Source organism: Zalophus californianus, chromosome 10 (assembly GCF_009762305.2).
Source record: "Zalophus californianus isolate mZalCal1 chromosome 10, mZalCal1.pri.v2, whole genome shotgun sequence".
Classification (NCBI taxonomy): domain Eukaryota; kingdom Metazoa; phylum Chordata; class Mammalia; order Carnivora; family Otariidae; genus Zalophus; species Zalophus californianus.
Genome location: NC_045604.1, coordinates 88,002,186 through 88,024,656, shown reverse-complemented (window position 1 = coordinate 88,024,656; position 22,471 = coordinate 88,002,186). Strand labels below are relative to the sequence as shown.

Sequence of the window (22,471 nt, the reverse complement as noted above, 5' to 3'; positions counted from 1 at the left end):
GATTCCAAAGAAAGGGCCTCCTCTCTCTTTATGTATACTTGGACTTCTACTAAAGAAATTGGCCTTTCTATCCCAGCTCTGCTACACACACACACCTTAAGGCAAGACTTTAAAATATGAAATTATTCCAAGATTGAAGAGGAAAAATTTAATATAATTTGGAATTAACATTATTATCATAACATTTACTGACTGAAAAATGTAAAGCATGGACATGGAAAAAAGCTGTCATGTTACAGAGGTGAATAAAGGGAGTTTCTTCTCAGTGGTCTTGAGTCCCACTCTCTAGGGATTAACATTGTTAATAGTTTAATGTTTCTTCCAAAACGTGTGTGTGTGTACTTGTACATTCACATATATGCATAGAAGTGTTACACATATAATTTCTTGTACAGTAGATTGTACACATATGTGTCTGTTCTTGCTCTTTTCCTCCTAACTTTGAAAGAGTTAGAATGCTTCCTTAGCTAATCATGGTAACTATTAAAAGGACTTCAAATGATAGGGCTTCTCTATCAAGTCCAGGAGCAGGCGTGGTTCCTGACGGGACAGGGCACAGGGATGCTGGGAATGTCTGCTGAGCAGGACCTGGTCCTCTCTGGCGGTCTGCAGATGTGTCTCTGCCCTCCTAGTCTTGCCCAGAAGATTGTTGCGACCTACCGCCTGTGCTCAGAGCAGCTGTCCTCACAGCATCACTATGACTATGGCATGCGGGCGGTCAAGTCTGTGCTCACTGCCGCTGGCAACCTGAAGCTCAAGTATCCTGAAGAGAATGAGAGTGTCCTGTTGCTCCGGGCCTTGCTTGATGTCAACCTGGCCAAGTTCTTGGCTCAAGATGTCCCTCTGTTTCAGGTATGCGGTGCTTTGGGACCTCAACCAAGCGCTGAGGCTCATTTTCTGTGGATGAACTGTTTCTCTGGCACCCTCTCCATCTCCAGCCAACAACCCCACCACCAGACACCCTCCCCCAAATGTTAGATAAGAATAGTGATAGTACTATCCCTGTCTAGTTCCTGATTTTAATAAAAATGGTTTCACTGATAGAATAAGATCTGCCATTGGGTTTGGGTTTTGTTTTAACCAAATGTAGTTGTTTTTTTTTCTTTTTGGAATTATTTTAATGCCTCTCTTCCTAATCAGGCTGGGAGCTCCATAATTGCAGAAATCATGACTATCTTATTCATTCTCAGTACATTAACTCGTAGGTAATACAGTTTATTAAATCTTTGCTGCCTTGTAAATTTATTTGGGAGGGAAATCATGTCTTACAGATAGTGTTGGTCTTTGTAATTGTGGATGAGTTTTGGCATAGAAAAATGAGGTTTGGAATTTTACAAAGATTTCTGCTGTCTGTAAATCTCATTTTCAGAAAATGTTGAGGTCATGCCTCTGACAATTCATCCTTTCCACCTTCTCTCAAATTCTTTTTAACAGGGAATTATATCAGACTTGTTTCCTGGAGTGGTTCTTCCAAAGCCGGACTATGAAGTTTTTATGGAAGTGCTGAATGAGAACATCAAAAAGATGAAACTCCAACCAGTGCCTTGGTTTATTGGGAAAATTATCCAGGTTGGTTCCATGTATCCATACAGGGATGCGCCTATTTGTTCACTCAAGTCAGGAATTGAAATTATGGTAGATTGCAACTCAGTAATGGTGATCAGAGGTGCCTGGATAGAGATGGAGGTGACTTCAGGTCTCACTTCCAGGAGTTGAAGTTGAAATTCAATGTTTTTCCTCTGACCATCTCCCTTGGGGTTCCTTTTTTTAAATTTGTGGATGAAACAAAACCTTTGGGGGGCATTGGGCTACAACTAGTCAGGACTTTCTCAGTTTCCAGTGATAGAAACCCAACTCAAACCTCCTTAGTCAACAGAAGGGGATCTGTTCACTTACCTAACTTGAAAAGCCCAGGTGTATGTTGACCTCAGACACAGCGGGATCTGAGAACCTTTCTCTTCATTTCTGGGCTCTGTCTCTGAGTTACAACTTCATTCTTGGTTGGGTCCCCAACAGCCTCAGTCTTTGATTGTCCCAGGTTCAAGCCCAGAAGGAAAAAGAGCATTGCTCTCCAGATGGCTTCAGCATAGGTCTCAGGATTAGCTTTGAACTGTGCTGTAAAGTCACATGACCACCCCGGAACCAATTATGGGGAAGATCATTTATATTTTACAGCATGGGGCCTGGCTTGGAAAATACCTTTTACGGGCTGAGAGTTCTAATCAAGTTAGAACTGCATTTAGGCCTCGAAAAAGGAAGTTTCCAATTTAAGTACAATTTGCTAAAACGACCACTGTTTCCTTTTCCCCTTTAAAAGCAAATAGAAATGGCCTAATGAAAAAATTAGAGGCATTAAAATCAGACAGCCATGTGTCCAAATCCTGGCTCCACCACTGTTGACCATGGGCAAGTTACTTAACCTCTCTTGGGCTCAGTATTCCCACCACTAGAAGGTGGTTAATGATACCTGAATGTATTAAATGAAATAATTTAGGTAAGTCACTTGATGCTTAGCACATTGGTAGGTACAGAGCAAATAGGAATTCCCATTTTTTAAATAATATGAAACATACACATATATTTATTTATCTAAAAGATATTTATTTATTTATTTATTTATTTATTTATTTATTTGAGAGACAGCATGCAAGTGAGGGTATGGAGGGGCAGAAGAAGAGAATCTTAGACAGGCTCCATGCCTAGCACAGAGCCAGATGCAGGGCTCAATCTCTCAACCCTGAAATCATGACCTGAGCCAAAATCAGGAGTCAGACGCTTAAACAGCTGAGCCACCCAGGTGCCCCTATCCAAAAGATATTTACACTATAGATCATCAGAGGTAGAAGTGACTGTGGGAATCCCCTTTTGGTCCCTCATTCCTCACTGACTTCTGACTAGCTTGCAGTTCTGGGAGGTTTGCAATGATTAACTGCTTAAAATGATGTCTCCTCTCAGATCTACGAGATGATGCTAGTAAGACATGGCTATATGATTGTTGGAGACCCCATGGGTGGCAAGACCTGTGCTTATAAAGTGTTGGCTGCAGCTCTGGGTGATTTATACGAAGGTAAAGCTCTCATCCCTGGGTTCCGGGGAGCACAGGACTCCCCAGTAGGTTGGCTGGCTCCATGGAGATAATGCCAGGCTGTTAGTTTTGCCATCCCTGGATTGTGACATCAGAGCCAGAAATAGAACATGGCACACAGATGCCTGCAGGCAGAAAATAAAGGTGGGGGTGGGGGAACTTCTAATGGGGATTTTATATGCATGTTATTAAGTGGAGGAATTTTCTCGAATTTCTCAAATGCTGAATAGTGGCTTCTCCAAAGGCTTTCCAGTGAGAGAGAAAGTCCTGCCACTGTCCTGAACAAATTATTCTGAAAGCCAATTATTGCATGGTTTCTTTTCTTCTCCTTTTTTCTTTTCATCCCTTCTTCCCTTCTCGTCCCTTCCCTTCCCCCCTCTCTCCCTCCCTCCCTCCTCTTTCTTCTTCTCTCCCTCCTTTCCTTACTTCTCTCTCTCTCCCTCCTTCCCTCCCCTCCCTCCCTCCCTCCCTTCCTTCCTTCCTTCCTTCCTTCCTTCCTTCCTTCCTTCCTTCCATTTAATGTAGAAGATAAAACCTCAGATTTTTGAATCAGACACAGACCTTGGACAAATGACCAGACCTCTCTTAGCCTCTGTTTTCCCACCTGTGAAATGGGATTGTTGTGAGAATTAAATGAGATTATGCAGGAAAATAACCTAGTGCAGTTCCTGCTCAACAAATGGAAGCTATGTGTATTGCCAGAGAAACGATTTTGGGGTTTTTTCTTTTATAAAAAGCGAGCCTGTGGTGTTTGTTTTTAAGATTTATTTATTTATTTTAGAGAGAGAGAGAGTAGAGTGGAGAGGGAGAGAGAGAGAAGTAGACACCAAGCAGACTCAGTGCTGAGCCTGACGCGGGGCTTGATCTCAAGACCTTGAGATAAGGATCTGACTTGAAACCAAGAGTCAGATGTTCAACCAACTGTGCCACCCAGGCGCCCCACAAGCCTGTGGTTTTGAAAAGCAATGCCTTCTATTTACACATTCCCTTCCAGTACTTCATCTTAACATGTTTTTTCTAGTAATATTTGTTGATTGAGTTGCTGTTGGATTTTTGAGGTTTTTGTTTTGGAGACTAACTTGGCCCTAGTAACTAATTAGGGCATTTCAAACTTAATATTCTGGTCATTTGAACACAGTTTAGGAAACTAAATGAAGAGAAAAGAGGCTACCCCATTGTTTTTGCCTTGGGATTGTGCAGAAATGGTTATTTAGTTCATGGCTCAGGCACTCCAACTTTTCCTTACTTTGAAGGATCATTTAAAAGGCTGGTTATTTTCAGTTCTGTTATCAAATGCATCTGATGTGCCATCTATCAGCCTGTGTTGGGTCCTAATACTCTCATGGTATGAATGTCTCAGGGAACACTTGCTGAACAGCTAAAGAAGAGGTTTCAGGGATAAACTAGTTCTTCAGATAGAGGGGAAAAAAGGAACCAGTATTTTGCAGAATCTTTTAAATGTTAGCTGTTTCCTCATTTCAAGTCAAGGCCAAGGTTCTTAGGGTAGCTGTGAGAGCTGGTACATAAAGACATCTGGTAGCATGGACCTCTCTCCCTTAGTGCTTGAGTTCATTTAGGCCCAGGCAGATCTCTTTGGATCTGACCAGCACATTTGCCCTGTTTGAAATGAGACTCAGAAGAAAATATGGTGAGGAACTAATGGGCATAATAACCTAACAATTTAAGTCATTGTCCATCCAGATATCCTAATCTTTGTAAGGACTGAATACAAATTTTATAAGGACTCTCCTTGGAGGGCATATTCATGAATGTTGGTTGGTCTTTGAGATGGCATTATCTCTTGTCTAATGTTCTGGTCTCAACAGAGCCTTTGTAACTCATGTTGGACCTTCTTGCCCAGCCAAACAGATGGGAGAATTTGCTGTGGAGTACAGGATCATCAACCCCAAGGCCATCACAATGGGGCAGCTCTATGGGTGCTTTGACCAAGTGAGCCATGAATGGACAGATGGTATCCTCGCCAATGCTTTCCGGGAGCAAGCATCTTCAATATCTGATGAACGCAAGTGGATTATATTTGATGGGCCAGTAGATGCTGTTTGGATCGAAAATATGAACACAGTTCTGGATGACAATAAAAAGGTACTACTGAGTCTCCTGTCACTTTTACATAGGTAGGGTATAAATCCTCTTATTCAAGTGAGTAATTCACCAAAACTATATAATACATACATTCACTACACTAATAATAAATGCCCCACAAGAAAGTAACAGCTTATGAGTTATGCTTCCATTTGTACTTGTAATGGGTAAACTATGTGTGTTTAGGGATAATGTTGCATCGTGGTGTTGGCATCTTACTGGACCACTAGCTCTAGAGTTGAGCTCTTGTATTGGGCAAGTCACATAACTTCTCTGAACCGCAATTTCCTCATTTGTAAAAAGGTAGTAATGAAACAGGGATATTGGCAATTAAACAAGTAGCACATACATAGCGCATGATATGTGGAATGTGTTTTGGTTATCCATTGCTGTGTACTTAGAGACTTAAAACAACCACTTACTTTGCTCATGATACTGTGGATTATAAATTTTGGAAGGTCTCAGCTGGGCTCAGCTGATCATTGTGATGTCAGCTAGGGCAGCCATGGCTAGAGGATCCACACCCAAGGTGGCTTCCTCCCTCAGTGCCTGGGGGCTCATTCCTCCTTGGCCTGTCTTGTCTTTGTCTCTTTCTCTTCAGATAGTGTCTCATCCTCCAGGTCTCTGTAGGTGGCTTGGATGTCTCACTTAGTGAGCTTGGAGTAGTGGCACTTCTTACATGGTAGTTACTTTTCCAAAAGGCAGGAAGTGACAGTTTCCAGGAAATTAAGAGCTGTGCTTGGAACTGGCGTAGCCTCACTTTCTCTCAATTCCATGAGTCCAAGAAGTCACAGGGGGTGCCCAGATTCAAGGGAGTGGGGAGAGAGGCTCCACTTGATGGAGCGGGGACAAGGCCACTTTGCGAAAACACATACAGGATGGGAACTATCTCTGTAGCAGTCTTTGGAAAATACATTCTGCCACAGTAAGCATAGTGCCTAAAGAGCTTGGATTCCAGAGCTGGACAGCCTGGGTTCAACCCTGCACTGCCACTTGCCAACTGAATGAACCCAGGCAAGCTATTCAGTTTCATCATCTGTAAAATGGGGACAATAGTGTCTACATCATAGTGTTAATCAGGAAGATGAGATAAGTTAATATTCGCAAGATGCTTCTAATAGCACCTGGCATAGAACAAGTGTTATCTTACTGTAGGTTAGAATAAAATAAAATTTATCACCATGTTAAGGAAGAGTTTCTACACCGAATATACATGATTATCAAATCAAAATATACTTTCTTACTGCATTAAAATTTCACAAGACTATGAGTCATGCTCAACAATGGAAGGCCTAATTATCCAAATTACACACGCACACTAATTATAGCATGTGCGTAATTTTGATTACATAACATATAAAAATAGAAGTGTTTTATTACATGATATAGACTATGTTATATAAGCTAATTGTACAAATGTACTTGTTGGTCTTGAGATAAGTATGAAGAGTCATGATCGGGGCACCTGGGTGGCTCAATGGTTAAGCATCTACATTCAGCTCAGGTCATGATCCCAGGGTCCTAGGATCGAGCCCCACATCAGGCTCCCTGCTTGGCAAGGAGTCTGCTTCTCCCTCTGCCACTCTCTCACGCTCTTTCTCTCTCTCTCAAATAAAATAAATAAAATCTTAAAAAAAAAAGTCACAATCAGTGAATTTCCTGATGACTCTTCTCGTCCCTGGGTGTAAATCAAACTACTATCAGAGGTACAGGTGTCTTTTACTTTTCCTGATATTCAGAGATGGCACTACTGGTAGTGTCAGCCCATAACTGCCTGACCTTCCTGGAGATACATGTAGTGACCTGTTTCCAGATGTGTTTTATGTAGGCCAGGTAACGTACGAGGGGCTTTTTAAGCACAACTTCGGGTGAGCAGCAGTGTGATGGGGTGATGGGGTTTTCTCTTTGCCCCTGAGAGACCAAAGCTTCAGACAATCTTATGTCTTAACTATCTCACTTGAACCCCTGTTGGCAAGTGGGAAACAGCATCATTAACTTTGTACGTACACTGAGTCTGCCCTATGTATTTTGCACTACTTTCTACAGGGACATACCTACTAAACACTAGGACTTCTGATGGCCTTTCCTTCCATTCCAGAAAGGATCTGTGGAGATGTTCTTGTCCCTCTAGCCCTGCACCCATCCATGAGGGATTCCAAAAGGAGTCTTTCATGGGAAACAAGCAAATAAAACAGGAAGAAGGTGTGCAGTTAAGTTCTATGTGAAACACTGAGTAAGAACTATGAGACTTGCTGTAGTCTCATAGCTTCCTGATCTTCCACCTAAGGCTGCAATTCAGTGACTCTCTGACCTCCCTATTTATTTATTTTAATATTTTTTTTGAGAGAGAGAGAATGCACGCTTGAGCAGGTGGGGTGGGGGGTATGCAGAGGGACGGGGAGAGATTGAATCCCAAGCAGCCTCCATGCCCAGTGTGGAGAGATCATGAGCTGAGCTGAAGTCAAGAGTCAGACGCTTGGGGCACCATTGGTTAAGCGGTTAAGCATCTGCCTTCGGCTCAGGTCATGATCCCAGGGTCCTGGGATCAAGCCCCACATTGGGCTCCCGGCTCAGTGGAGGTCTACTACTTCCTCTCCTTCCTGCTCATGCTCTCTCTCGCTATCTCTGTCTCTCTCTCTCTCTCTCAAATAAATCAAATCTTTAAAAAAAAAGAGTCAGACGCTTAACTGACTCAACCACCCAGGCGCCTGCCAACCTCCTTATTTAAAATCACAACTCATCCAGCCCTGGCTGAGCATTCTCCAGCCTCCTCTTCTATTTAATTTGTCTCCAAAGCACTTTCATCATTTTATATGCTGTGTGTTTTGTTTATCATCTGTTTCCTCCCAGCAGAATGTAAATCCCAAGAGCACAGGGATTTTTGTCTGTTTTATTTTATGCACCTGTGCCTGACACATAGTTCGTGCTCAAGAAGTATTTGTTGAATGAATTTAAACCATCTCTGTCCGCGCCGAGGCCTTTCACTTTCAGATGGAATTTAACCCCTTTGCCTGACACCTCCACCTCTGCTTTGCACTTTCAGCTGTGTTTAATGAGTGGAGAGATTATCCAGATGAGCCCCAAGATGAGTCTGATCTTTGAGCCAGCAGACCTGGAACAGGCCTCTCCGGCTACTGTGAGCAGGTCAGTCAGCCTTGCCCTGGCACCCTGAGGGAACACGTGGCCTCACTGACCCTAAAAACCCACAAATGTGATTAAGCCCTAGCAGATCACCTACATTATTTGTTGTCCCTCTGATTTATCCTAAAACCAGTCCTCCATCCACAGTGCTGATAAGAGTCTAAAATCGGGCAAGCACTTTGGAAAGGAATCTGACATTATTGCCTAAGACTGAACCTTCATATGCCTCATGACCAGCAACTCTACTTCTAAGAAATCTTTGTCCACGTGCAATAAAATTCATATACAAGAATTTTCAGAGTGGCACAGTTAACAATAACAAACACTTGGAAACAACCCAAATGCCAATTAATAGTGAATGCATGTGTAATAAAGTCACAAATTATAATTTTTTATCATTTGATTTTATTCTATTTTATTTTCATCACCATAAGTGCACTCCTTAATCCGCATCACCTATTTCACCCATCCCCCAGCAACCTCCCCTCTGGTAACCATCAGTTTGTTCTCTATAGTTCAGAGTCTGTTTCTTGGTTTGCCTCTCTCTTTCTTTTTCTTTTTTCCTTTGCTCATCTGTTTCTTAAATTCCACATATGAGTGAAATCACATGGTATTTGTCTTTCTCTGACTTATTTTGCTTAGCATAATATTCCCTAGCTCCATCCATGTCGTTGCAAATGGCAAAATTTCATTCTTTTTATGGTTGAGTAATATTCCATTGTATAGATATATCACATCTTCTTTATCCATTTATCTATGGGTTGCTTCCATAATATGGCTATTGTAAATAATACTGCAATAAACATAGGGGTGCATGTATCCCTTTGAATGAGCATTTTTGTAGCAAATTGTAATATTTATATATCACTCAAAATAAATGAATTGTACTGACATGGAACTCTATGCATAAATCTTATTAAATACATTAAGCATAAAATCTTAGCAATACTATATATGAAGTAAGCCCACAATATTACATACAACATAGTGTCTCCCTTTAAACCTCTAAAACCAACAAAAATAAATATATATATATCTTAGGAACATATAGAAATGATATAAAACTATGTGAGAAAGAAAGAGACGGGTAACCATGAGATCCAAGATACGGTGTTCCCTCAGGTGGGGAAAGCCAGGGGTATAGGATAAGGGAGACCATCGGGGTTAGATGAAGGTTATTGTCAAGATCCTAGCTTCTGTCTGGGATCTTGGGTTCTGGGAGGTGGGTTCATGGGCACTCACTACATTATTGAAAACAATTAACTGAGAAAGGCCATGCATGGGCTAATGATAGTATGCCAAAGATGATAATTAATCTAATCCTGTGCACCTGAAGTTCTTAAAAAAAAAAAAAAGAAAAGAAAATCAATCCACACTCCAAAGAGCAATGGCAAGTTAGACCAACTTGGGCTCCCACCCTGGCCATGCCAATGTCTAGCTGTGTTACCTCTTCCAGGTCACTCAGCCTCTCTGAGCCACACTCTCCTCATACCTAAAATGTGACCGTTAAGAAGCATATTTAGAGATAAAGGCCATTAGGCCCTAGCATAGTGCCTGACATGTAGTAGATACTCAATAAATGGCAGCCGTATTAGTAACAAACAAGAGAGCACCTAGATGTAACAGAATGGGAAAAGAAAACAGAACATGGACTATATAAAATATCAGTCCATGCTAATGATAATTTTAATAATTTCCATGGATTAAGAGTTTTCTATGTCCTGGAAATGGTGCTGAATTATTTATTGGCATTTTCTTATTTAACCACTACAATAGCCTTATGAACTATGTATTTTTTGTATTTCTTGATTTATGACAAGGACGTAGAATTTCAAAGACAATAAAGAAACCTTGCCCAAGGTTACTCAGATAGTAGAATCTAGGGCAGGGATTTGAACCCAGATCTCTCTAACTCCCAAGCACCAGCTATTATCCCTGGTCTCCATCCTTTCCTGACAAAATCTGGGCACCTTCCCTTTGGACTGGAGCTGGTGAGGGTCTGTGCCCCAACCCAAACTCCAGCCCCTTACCTTACCATGACTGCCTGCATTTCCCTCACCCCTGTGAGCTTGGGAACCCAGATGTGGACCAAGCTGGTCCTCTCTTTGTGCTTGCCAGGTGTGGGATGATCTACATGGAGCCCCATCAACTAGGCTGGAAGCCCTTGAAGGACTCATACATGGATACCCTGCCTGCTAGCCTCACTGAGGAGCACAAGGAGTTGGTGAGACCATCATGTTCCTTTCCTTCCCCTCCCTCCCTGTCTCCATACTCCTCATTGCTAAGGCCTTCTAGGCACATCTTCACCTTCCTAATTCCAGGATGTAGGAAGGGGCAGGGAATTCCCTGCCTATCTCTAGTTATCTTCTTTCCTGGCTGTCTGACATTTTTCCAGTTTTCTTCTCCCCGTGGCAAGAGTAGGATAGTATGGAGGCACCTGGGGGGCTCAGATGGTTGAGCGTCTGCCTTCGGCTTGGGTCATGATCTCTGGGTCCTGGGATCGAGCCCCACATCGGGCTCCCAGCTGGCTCAGCGGGGAGTCTGCTTCTCCCTTTGCCTCTGCCCCTGCTTGTGTGCTCTCTGTCTCTCTCTCTCAAATGAATAAATAAAATCTTAAAAAAAAAAAAAGAATGGGATAGTATGGTCATTTTCTCCTTCTACCTTCTCCCTCACTCCCCATCTCCCCAGTGGAGAATTCTGATGCTTTAGAAACATTCTACATGGTGGATGGAATGTCATACCTTTTCCCATTGCCCTACTTGCAGAGATGTCTCTAGAAGTTGCTCTAAAGATAGGCCAGATTAGAAAGAGCTTTCTTCCTCTCTGTATTGCCACTCCCCATCCTGGTGACCTCGACTCCATACCTCCCATAGCTAGGGAGCTGGAACCAGTTTAGAAAAGTTGTATTGTAGCTATTAAGAGTGTCTGTCCCCTTCTTCCCTTCCTAAAAGAGGGGTGAACATGCAGGTTAGGTGGGTACCCAAGCATAGTCTCAGACTAGGGAAGCAGGAAGGGAGAACTGAAGCTTTTGGTGCCTCTTGTCTTTCCCTGTGTTAGTAGAGTGCCCTAGGAAAGTTCCCCACTGAAGAAGGCAAAAAAAGTATAGTTGAGTTCTCTTCCCACTGCAGAAACATTCCTGTGAGCTATGGCCCCTTTCCTGTCCCATTTATATACATGTACAATGTATATAATCACATACATTTATACAGATAGATGCCCACATGCACATCCACAGACCAATCTACGCATCTGCACGGGAAGGCTTCAGGGACTCCTCAGTGCCCTTAGCTCAAAGTCTAACTTTTTTTTTTTTTTTAAGATTTTATTTGAGGGGCTCCTGGGTGGCTCAGTCAGTTAAGTGTCTGCCTTCAGCTCAGGCCGTGATCCCAGGGTCCTGGGATCGAGCCCCTCATGGGGCTCCCTGCTCAGCAGGGAGTCTGCTTCTCCCTCTCCCTCTGCTCCTCCCCCCACTCATGCTCTCCCTCTTTCTCTCTTTCTCTCTCACTCTCTCTCTCAAGAAATAAAGAAACAAATAAAATATCAAGAAAGATTTTATTTATTTGAGAGAGAGCATGAGTGGGGGGAGGGGCAGAGAGAGAGAGAGAGAAAGAAAGAAGCAGACTCCCTGCTGAGCACGGAGCCCGACAGAAGGCTTCATCCCACAACCCTGAGATCATGACCTGAGCCGAAATCAAGAGTCAGATGCCTAACCACCTGAGCCACCCAGGTGCCCCTGAAAGTCTAACTTCTTATCAGGGCCTCTGAGACTGTGATCTGGCCCTGCCCACCTTTCCAACCTCATCACCTACCCCCCTCCTCAGCTCATTACCCTGCAGCCCTTGTATTCTGTTCTCATTCCTGGAAGAACCCAGGTTTCATCACCTCAAGGCTTTTGCACCTTTTCTTCCTCCTCCTGAAAATGTTGTCCCATTTTATTGTGTGAGAGATGATTCACCTTCATCATCCAGGTCTCAACATAAAGGCCTCCTCCTCTAAGAAGCCTTCCCTGACCACCCTATTAAACACTTCCTGTTATTCCCCCATTTTAACACCTTTGTTTGTTTCCTGCTAGTACTTTACATGACTTGTAAGTATTTTATTTCCTTGCTTGTTTAGTTATTTATTGTTTGTCTCCCCTGCCCCTCAGTAATTTCCATGAGGGCAGGGATCTTGTCTAGCTTGTCAATTGTTTATTCTCAGCACCTATAACACTGCAGTTACTAGATGCTCAATAAATATTTGTTGACTGGATGAATATACCACATATCCATGTATACATATATATTCATATATACATAAATGTGTCTATACATTTATAATATAGATATGTATCCATATATATACAGATCTATTAATGTATTTATTCAGTGATGACCTGCCTACTTCTTTAAAAAAATGACTTAAGATGATTTACAGTGACAGCCACAAATACAGTATAACAAAAATGAGAAAACACTCGAGGAGAAAGGAAGAATTTTTTTTAAAAGAATAACTGGGGTGGGGAGCAAAGACAAGAATCATTATACCCACAAGTAAGTACATACAGAGAATTACTGAAAATGAGCTCCAAACTTAGCTCTGCACTTCCTGTGGCCACTTTATACAGGAGTCCAGCCTTACAAATGAAGAACAGTCATTTGAAAATCTTATTTAGAATTCCTAACATTTTTTATACAAGCAAGTGGGACACCCAGTCTGGGTGCTTAAATTTTTCATGCATCTTGTAGCTGACCCACAGTAGGTCCAAGCCTCTCTGAGTATCCAGCTCTGGGCAGTGAAATGCGAGGGATGGGGTTGGACTGTGGGCTGCACAGTCCATTAAGTAGGAAGCTAGAGTCAGAGGCCTCGGTGCCTGTGGTCTTTTCCCCAATATACTTACACTCAAAATTAATCAACAACCTTACCAACATCTCCAGCCTTCCAGAGTTGTACCAAGCCCTTGGTCTTAAACTCATTTTTTTGATAACATCTCTTCAAATTTCATTTCTACCTTTAGGTCAATGACATGTTCATGTGGCTCCTCCAGCCCTGCCTGGAATTTATTCGCCTTCAGTGTAAATTTGTGGTCCAAACATCTCCCATCCACCTTGCCTTCTCAATGATGAGACTGTATTCCTCCCTGTTTGGTACGTGCTACTTACAATTCTTTTTTTTTTTTATTAACATATAATGTATTATTTGTTTCAGGGGTACAGGTCTGTGATTCATCAGTCTTACACAACTCACAGCGCTTACCATAGCACATACCCTCCCCAATGTCTATCACCCAGCCACCCCATCCCTCCCAACCCCCTCCACTCCAGCAACCCTCAGTTTCTTTCCTGAGATTAAGAGCCTCTTAATGGTTTGTCTCCCTCTCTGGTTTCATCTTATTTCATTTTTCCCTCCCTTCCCCTATGATCCTCTCTCTCAAATTCCTCCTATCAGTGACATCGTATGATACTTTCTTTCTCTGATTGACTTATTTCGCTTAGCATAATACCCCTAGTTCCATCCATGTCGTTGCAAATGGCGAGATTTCATTTTTTGATGGCTGCCTAATATTCCGTTGTATCTATACACCACATCTTCTTGATCCATTCATCTGTTGATGGACATCTAGGCTTTTTCCATAGGTGGGCTATTGTGGACATTGCCGCTATAAACACTGGGGTGCATGTGCCCCTTCATGTGCTACCTACAATTCTTAAGCCACATGAAGGTGGGGTAGGTGTGGGTTATTTCTTCTGCTCCCTGTCCCTCTACTCCCCCAACAATGAGACCAGAATTTTGGTCTAGAACAAGCAAGCATTTGGAGTTTAGATAGTAGAGTTTAGTGGAAAGAATCCCTATGTTTTGGCTTTACCCTTAATCTTGGATTGATTTCCTGGGTATTTTTATGCAGTTTACCCCATTCTTTCTCATGTTACATTCCTCATCCATACAATGGGAGTAATAATTTTTGTCCCTCTTTACCTAACTAGAATATCCTAGAGGGAAATGAATTTAGATAATACATGAGAATGTATCTGAGAAAAAAAAGATCCTGAAAAAAAAAAAAGACTGAAAATTTTCCCATGCTAAGAAAACTTACAAGAATCTGAATTCACAAAATACATGGTTACACTATTAAGAGAACTGATTACATCAGTCTACAAAACTGGGGAACCTTCTCTAGGACATGGGAAGTACATAAATCATAGAACCATTTGTTTAATAGGCCTGGAGAAGTTCTCTGTAACTATCTCACATAAATCAAATTTCACTGAATTCTGTGGGAAATGACCAAAGATGTGTCGATTTGGAGAACTTTTATTGGATGCCATTTCTTTCTCAAGATGGCACATAATTCAAACTCAAGATGGATCTTCCTACAACTCCTCTTACATGAACATTTTCTCAGCATTATAGGTGCAGATAAAAAATATAACATGATGAACAGTTGAGTGGAGACTTTCTTTGGCTACATATTACATGATTTTCTGAAGTTAAAATTACCATTTTTTCAAAAGCACACTAATTGTATATGATGCCATATATTTGCATCATTAGTTGTAAATTTTTAGTATTTTCCCAAGCTCTGTTTCCTGTTCTTGTGTAGTATCTCCACCAGGAAGGAAGGCACCGTATGAGAAATGGACTCATTTTCCCCAACGCTGAGTGACGTAATCTCTTGCCTTCCCAAATCTGTAGCCATGAGTCCTTATCAGGAGTCCTGAAAGGCACACAACTACTAAAATCCGAGGACTGGGTTTGAATGCACAAGTACCTGATTTCAGAGCTCTAACTTTTTACTCTGTCAATGCTAAAATGCAAGAGCATGGTAACTATGATCAACAAGGCCTTAAGATAAGGAATAATAAATACATTTTTTAGCCTTTTATTTAAAAATAATTTTAGACTTGCAAAAAAAATTGCTAAAAGCATATATTGAGTCACATATCCCTACACCTAGCTTCCTTTAATGTTAACGTCTTATATAACCAAGGCACAATGATCAGAATAAGAAAGTTAACATTGATACTATATACTATTAACTATACCACAGCTTTATTTGAATTTCACCAATTTTTCCTCAAATGTCCTTTTCTGTTCCAGGATCCAATTCAGGGGGTCACATCTTTTTTTTAATTGTTGTATCTCATTCACCTCTTCCCATCTATGACCATTCTTCAGTCTTTCCTTGTCTTTTTTTTTTTTTTTTTTGAGTAAGCTCTACACCCAACATGGGGCCTCATGACCCTGAGATCAAGAGTTGTATGCTCCACCGACTGAACCAGCTGGGTTCCCCTTTCCTAGTCTTTTATAACTGTCACTTGATAAATACTGGCCAGTTATTTTATAGAATGTCTCTCAATTTAAGTTTACCTCATGTTTTCTCATAATTAGATTAGGGTTATGCATTTTCAGTAAGAATACCACAAAAGTGATGATGCATCCTTCTCGGTGCATCATAAGGGGGTACACGATGTTGATAGATCTAATGACTGGTGAAGGCTCTTTGTCAAAGTTAGTTTTGGCCAGACCCACATTTCTCCACTGTAATGTTCTGGTTTTCCCTCATAATTAGTAAGTATTTGGGGGAAGATAATTTGAAACTATGAAAATATCCTATTTCTCCTAAAATTTTCACCCACTAATTTTTAACATCCATTGGTGGGTCTTGCCTACCACAGGTAGAATGGTGGCATTTGCCTAACATTAATTTTCCATTTCTATGTGTATTCCTTCTACATTTACTAATTAGAATTCTTCTGTAAAAAAGAACTGCTCTTCCCTACTTATTTGCTAATTCAGTTATTTACTCATTAAAGTATGGACTCACTCATGGATGTTTATTTTATTCTATGGGTTATAATCCAATACTGTAATTATTTTGTTCCTCAAATGTCTTCAGCCATTGAGAGCTCCTTCAGGTTTGTTCCCATGTCCTTTCATAATTACAAAAAAATTATAAAATACATACAAATATATATATTAAAAATATGTTAAAATATAAAATATATAAAAAATAAAAATAAGAAAAGGGGCACCTGGGTGGCTCAGTTGATTGTGTCTGACTCTTGATTTCAGCTCAGGTTTTGATCTCAGGGTTATGAGTTCAAGCTCTAAATTGGGCTCCATGCTGGGCATGGAGCCTACTTAAAAAATAGAAAAAAAAATAGAAAAATTATTAAAAACTAACAAAAAGTATATGTGGATAAAGGATCTGGCAGGTGATGGCCACTCAGCCAGCCCCCTCCCCAGAGTCCTCACCAACAAGACCACCCAGTTTGTTTAGATCTGTATATAAGCGGATACATGCAGCTTCTCCTGAGGTTCCTTTTTCTTGCTTTTAGATGAAATCAAGGAAATAAATGAGGAGGAAAGTGAATTACATGAAGGCCTGACAAGCCAACAGATCTTTCTCTGGCTGCAAGGGCTATTCCTCTTTGCCTTGGTGTGGACCGTGGCTGGCACTGTCAATGCGGATAGCAGAAAGAAATTTGATCTGTTTTTCCGCAACCTGATCATGGGTATGGATGATAACAATCCAAGGCCCAAAAGCGTCAAACTCACCAAAAACAACATCTTTCCAGAAAGAGGTAACTTAGTACCTGTTTGTTTTGTCTTGTTCTAATAATTTGGGTCATATGGTTCCAAATCCAACCAAAACATGTGGCCCAAGTAAGGGCTTTACAAAGGCAGGGAAAGATTTTGTAGCTTGCCTGATTGGGTTCAGGTCTTCACAGCTGACCCACATATGTAAGAGATGGACAGTTGTGAAGTCAGGGTCTTACAGGATGTTTTAACTATTATTTTCATTTAGAAAAGTTGATAAAACTTTTTTTTTTCAAAAATTACCCATAATTCCATCACTCAAACAGGGTCCAAGAGATAGAATGAGAAATATAGCACTTGTGTTTTTCTTATTCCTTTCTAGTCCTGTTCTGTGTGTTTACATTCATCATATCATGGTGATTATGACATTAATATTTATTGTAATTTTGTCATTGTACTCTAATATCATATTGAAATGTTTCCTTTTTTGCCACATACATTATCTTCAAAATGGTCACTTTAATGACTATTCTATGTGTGACATCATTTATTAAAAGATAGAAAGATTTTTTTCTTTTAAGTAGCTTTTACTGTTTTTTTCTTACCACCATAATAATATATAAAATTAAGAAAATAAAAACCAATGGTAATCCATGTACCCAGAAATAATCACTTTTAATATTTTTCTTCCAGTTTTTTTCTGTACCAAAAAGAGCATCATACTATAAATGCTTTCCAAATAGTTTTACTTTTTGTGATTATAAAACAGTATATAAAGGGCCATGAAATAACTTCTGGAGTGATAGTAATGTATACATGGAGAGAGATTTGGTTTACACTAGATAGGTGCATTTGTCAAAACTCAGTGAATATACACGTAAGATTTGTGCATTTTACTCTATGTAAATTTTATATCAAGAAAAAATATAAACAAATATTGAACAGTAAATGATACAAATGCTGAAGCTTATGGGGAAGTGTATAGATGTATACAATTTACTTCGAAATCTGTCCAAAAAAATAAGATGGCTTAATGGATGGCTAGAAGGACAAACAGGTATATGATAAAATAAGTAAAAACTAATGGTAAAAATCTAGGAGAGGGGTATACAAATGTTTGCAGTATGATGTTTTGAGTATTTATGTTTAAAACTTTACATAATAATAATAATAGAAGAATGAACAAGTAGGTTCACTACCCCTCTACACAGTCTTTCCTCAGCACATGTGGCACACTTTATGTGATATGGTCATCTGTCAGATGAACTGCGTATAAGCCCCGGACCATTAGTTAGATAGTAGTACATTCATTCTTTTTTCTTTCCTTTTTTAAAGATTTGTTTATTTTCTTTATTTGAGAGAGAGAGCAGGGTGGGCAGGGGCAGAGGGAGAGGGAGAGAGAAACCCAAGCAGACTCTGTGCTGAGCGGGGCTTGGTCTCACAACTCTAAGATCAGGACCTGAGCTAAAACCAAGAGTCAGACGCGCAACTGTCTGTGCCACCCAGGCGCCCCCCTTTTTTCTTTCTTTCTTCTTTTTCTCTTCTTCCTCCACTTCTTCCTTCATCTTTTACTTGTTCTTTGATTTAGAAGATTATTTTTTATTGTGCTGAAATACGTATAACATAAAAATTTACCATTTTAACTATTTTTAAGTGTACAGTTCAGTGGTGTTACACATTGTTGTACAATCATCACCACCATTTATATCCAGAACTTTTTTCATCTTCACACACTAAAACTCCATGTTCTGTGAACACTAACTCCCCATTTCCCCCTCCCACTATCCCCCTGGCAACAACCATTCTACTTTCAGTCTATCAATTTGACTACTCTAGGTACTTCATATAAGTAGAATCATATAGTATCTGTCCTTCTTTGACAAGTTTATTTCATTTAGTAATATCTTCAAAGTTTATGCATGCTGTAGCATGTCAGAATCTCCTTCCTTTTTTAGGCTGAATAATATTCCATTGCGTGTATATACCACATTTTGTTTCTCTATTCATCTGTCAATGGACACTTGAGTTGCTCTCACCTTTTGGCTATTGTGAATAATGCTGCTATAAACATGGGTGTACAAATATTTGTTTGAGTCTCTTGCTTTCATTTCTTTTGGCTATATGCTCAAAAGTGGAATTTATAGATCATATGATAGTTCTGTTTTTAAGTTTGTGAGGAATTGCCACAATGTTTTCCATAATAGTTGTACCATTTTACATTCCCACCAGCAATGCACAAGAATTCCAATTTCTCCACATTCTCATGTATTGTTTTGTTCTGTTTCTTATAATAGCTACCCTGAGTGTGGAATGCATTCTTGATTTTTTTTAGAAAAAATATGAATAGATCATATAATAAAAAAGATATATATTTTTAAAAAGACTACCACTATTAACATTTTGATAACCATCATGTTAGACATTTCCCTGTGCATATATGTATGTATAGATTTATTTTTTCAAACATGGGATTGTTCTGCTCTTGTTTTTGTTATTTTCTGGTTTTTGCTATCATTAACAACATTGTGATGAATAGTGTTCTGGTGGCTACATACTTGCTTAACCCATGATTATTTTCTTAGGATAATTCCCTAGAAATAAAATAGCTAAATCAAGGATCAATAAAATTTTAAAGATTTTGATTGTTAAATTTCCCCCTTGCCTTCACCATTCCTGAGTATTACCATTTTTTAAAATCTTGGGCAATTTGAAATGTGAAAATGCTATTTCATTTTAACTTTCTTCTTTTTGTAAAAAATGTTTTAATAGACTAATTTTAGAGCAGTTTTAGGTTTATAGAAAAAATGAGCGTACAGAGTTCCCACATGCCCCTTTCCCAAACCACCCCTCCCTCCCAATTTCCCTATTATTAACATCTTGCATTAATGTGGTACACTTGTTAAAATTGATGAACCAATATTGATAAATTATTATTTAACCGAAGTCCATACTTTACATTTTTGCTCTTTGTGTTGTATACTTGTAAGGGTTTTCACAAATAATATCATCTATCCACCATTACAGTATCATACAGAATAGTTTAACATTGCTCTAGAAATCCCCTAGCTCTGCCTATTCATCTCTTCTCCCCCTTAACTCCTGGCAACCATTGATTGGTTTACTCACTGTATAGTTTCACCCTTTTCAGGATGTGATATAGTTGGAATCATACAGTGTGTAGTCTTTTCAGATTGGCTTTTTTCACATAGGCATATGCATTTAAGACATTTTACATCTTTGTGTGCCTTGATAGCTTATTTCTTCTTATCACTGAATAATATTCCATTGTATGGCTATTTATCCATTCACCTATTAAAGGTCATTTAGGCTTATTCCAATTTGGGGAAATTTAAAAATAAAGCAGGTATAAACATTCATGTAAAGGTTTTTGTATGGATATAAGTTTTCAATTCGTTTGGTAGATACCTAGGAGCGTGATTACTGCATCATATGGTGAGCCTGTGTTTAGCTTTGTAAGAAGCTGTCAGATATGTTTTCCAAAGTGTTTGCACCATTTGTCATCCCTACCAGCAATGAATCGGAGTTCCTGTTGCTCTACATCTACATCTGCCTCAGCATTTGGTATTGTCCATTTTGGATTTTAGCCATTCTAATAGGTGTGTAGTGGTATCTTGGTTTAATTTGCAATTCCTTAAAGACATATGGTGCTAAGCATCTTTTTTTAATATTTTTTATTTTAAAGTAATCCCTATACCCAATGTGGGGTCAAATTTATAACCCTGAGATCAAGAGTTGCACACTGTACTGACTGAACCAGCTAGGTGTCCCTTGAGCATCTTTTCATATTCTTATTTGCCACCTGTATATCTTCTTTGGGGAGTTGCTGTTCAGATCTTTCACTCATTTTTTAATTAGATAGTTTGTTTTCTTATTGTTAAGTTTTAAGTGTTCTTTGTGTATTTGGATATAAGTCCTTTATCAGATACATATTTTACAGGTATTTTCTCCCACACTGTGGCTTGTCTTTTCATTCTCTTAACAGTATCTTCTATAGAGCATAAGTTTTGAATTTTAATAAAGTCACCTTATCAATTTTTTTTCTTTCATGGGTCATGCTTTCTGTGTTGTATCTAGAAAGTCAGCAGTAAACCCAAAGTCACCTAGATTTCCCCTATGTTATCTTCTAGAAGTATTTTAGTTTTGTGTTTTGCATTTAAATCTATCATCCAGGGGCGCCTGGGTGGCTCAGTCAGTTAAGCATCTGCCTTCAGCTCCAGTCATAATCTTAGGGTCCTGAGATCGAGCCCCACATCAGGCTCTCTGCTCAGTGGGGAGCCTGCTTCTCCCTCTGCCTGCTGCTCCCCCTGCTTGTGCTCTTTCTCTGTCAAATAAATAAATAAAGTCTTTTTTAAAATAATAAATAAATCAATCTATCCCTTTCAAATTAATTTTTGTGAAAGGTTTAAGATCTGTCTTTTTGTTTGCTTGTCTATAGATGTCTACTTGTTCCAGGGCCAGTTTTTGAAAAGACTATTCTCCATTGAATTGTCTGCTCCTTTTTCAAAAATCGCTTGACTATATTTGTGTGAAAATATTTCTGGATTCTCTAGTCTGTTCTACTGATCTGTCTATTCTTTTACCAATGCCATATTGTCTTAATTACTATAGCTTCATAGTAAGTCTTGAAATTGGACAGTATAAGTCCTCCAACTTTGTTATCCTTCAATATTTTATTGGCTAGTCTAGATATTTTACCTTTCGAAAGAAACTTTAGAATCAGTTTGTCAATATCTACAGAATAACTGGCTGGGATTTTTATTGAGATTGTGTTGAAGCTATAGATCAAATTGAAAAGGGCTAGCATCTGAACGATTTTGAGTCTTCCTATTCATGAGCATGGATTCTATCTCCATTTATGTAGATCTTTTTTGATTTCCTTCATCAGCATTTTGTAGTTTTCCTCATATAGCTCTTATACATTTTTATTAGATTTATACCAAGTATTTCATATTTTTGGTGCTAATGTAAATGGTATTATTATTTTAACTTCAAATTTCTATTTTTCATTTCCGATATCTAGGAAAGTACTTGACTTTTGTATATTAACCTTATATCCTACAACCTTGCTATAATCACTTACAAGTTCCAGTAGTGTTTGGTTGATTCTGTTGGGATTTCCTGAATGGATAATCATGCCATCAGCAAACACAGGTGTTTTTTTTGTTTGTTTATTTGTTTTTTTAAGATTTTATTTATTTGACAGAGAGAGACACAGCGAGAGAGGGAACACAAGCAGGGGGAGTGGGAGAGGGAGAAGCAGGCCCACCGCAGAGCAGGGAGCGGATGCAGGGCTTGATCCCAGGACTCCGGGATCATGACCTGAGCCAAAGGCAGACGCCCAACAACTGAGCCACCCAGGTGCCCCAACAAACACAGTTTTATTTCTTCCTTCCCAATCTTTTATTGCCTCTAAAAAAAAATCTTATTGCCTAAGCTAGGACTTCCTGTATGATGTTGAATAGGAGTGATGAGAGGGGGCATCCTTATCTAGTTCCTGACACTAAGTATGATGTTAGCTGTAGGTATTTAGTTGATATTCTTTATCAAGCTGAGGAAGTTCCCCTCTATACCTAGTTTACTGAGAGTTTTTATCATGAATGG

General features: G+C 39.6%; 1 protein-coding gene across 1 annotated transcript in view; it reads left to right on the top strand.

The window, feature by feature from the left end:
• Positions 1–22,471, top strand: part of DNAH3 (dynein axonemal heavy chain 3) — a 175,669-nt gene that overhangs the window by 83,734 nt on the left and 69,464 nt on the right. Inside the window, exons 33-40 of the mRNA XM_027612190.2 lie at positions 633–852; positions 1,435–1,569; positions 2,956–3,067; positions 4,947–5,188; positions 8,232–8,332; positions 10,448–10,553; positions 13,326–13,455; positions 16,648–16,893. Coding sequence (XP_027467991.1) covers positions 633–852; positions 1,435–1,569; positions 2,956–3,067; positions 4,947–5,188; positions 8,232–8,332; positions 10,448–10,553; positions 13,326–13,455; positions 16,648–16,893 — 1,292 coding nt within the window. The remainder of the gene's footprint in view (positions 1–632; positions 853–1,434; positions 1,570–2,955; positions 3,068–4,946; positions 5,189–8,231; positions 8,333–10,447; positions 10,554–13,325; positions 13,456–16,647; positions 16,894–22,471) is intronic.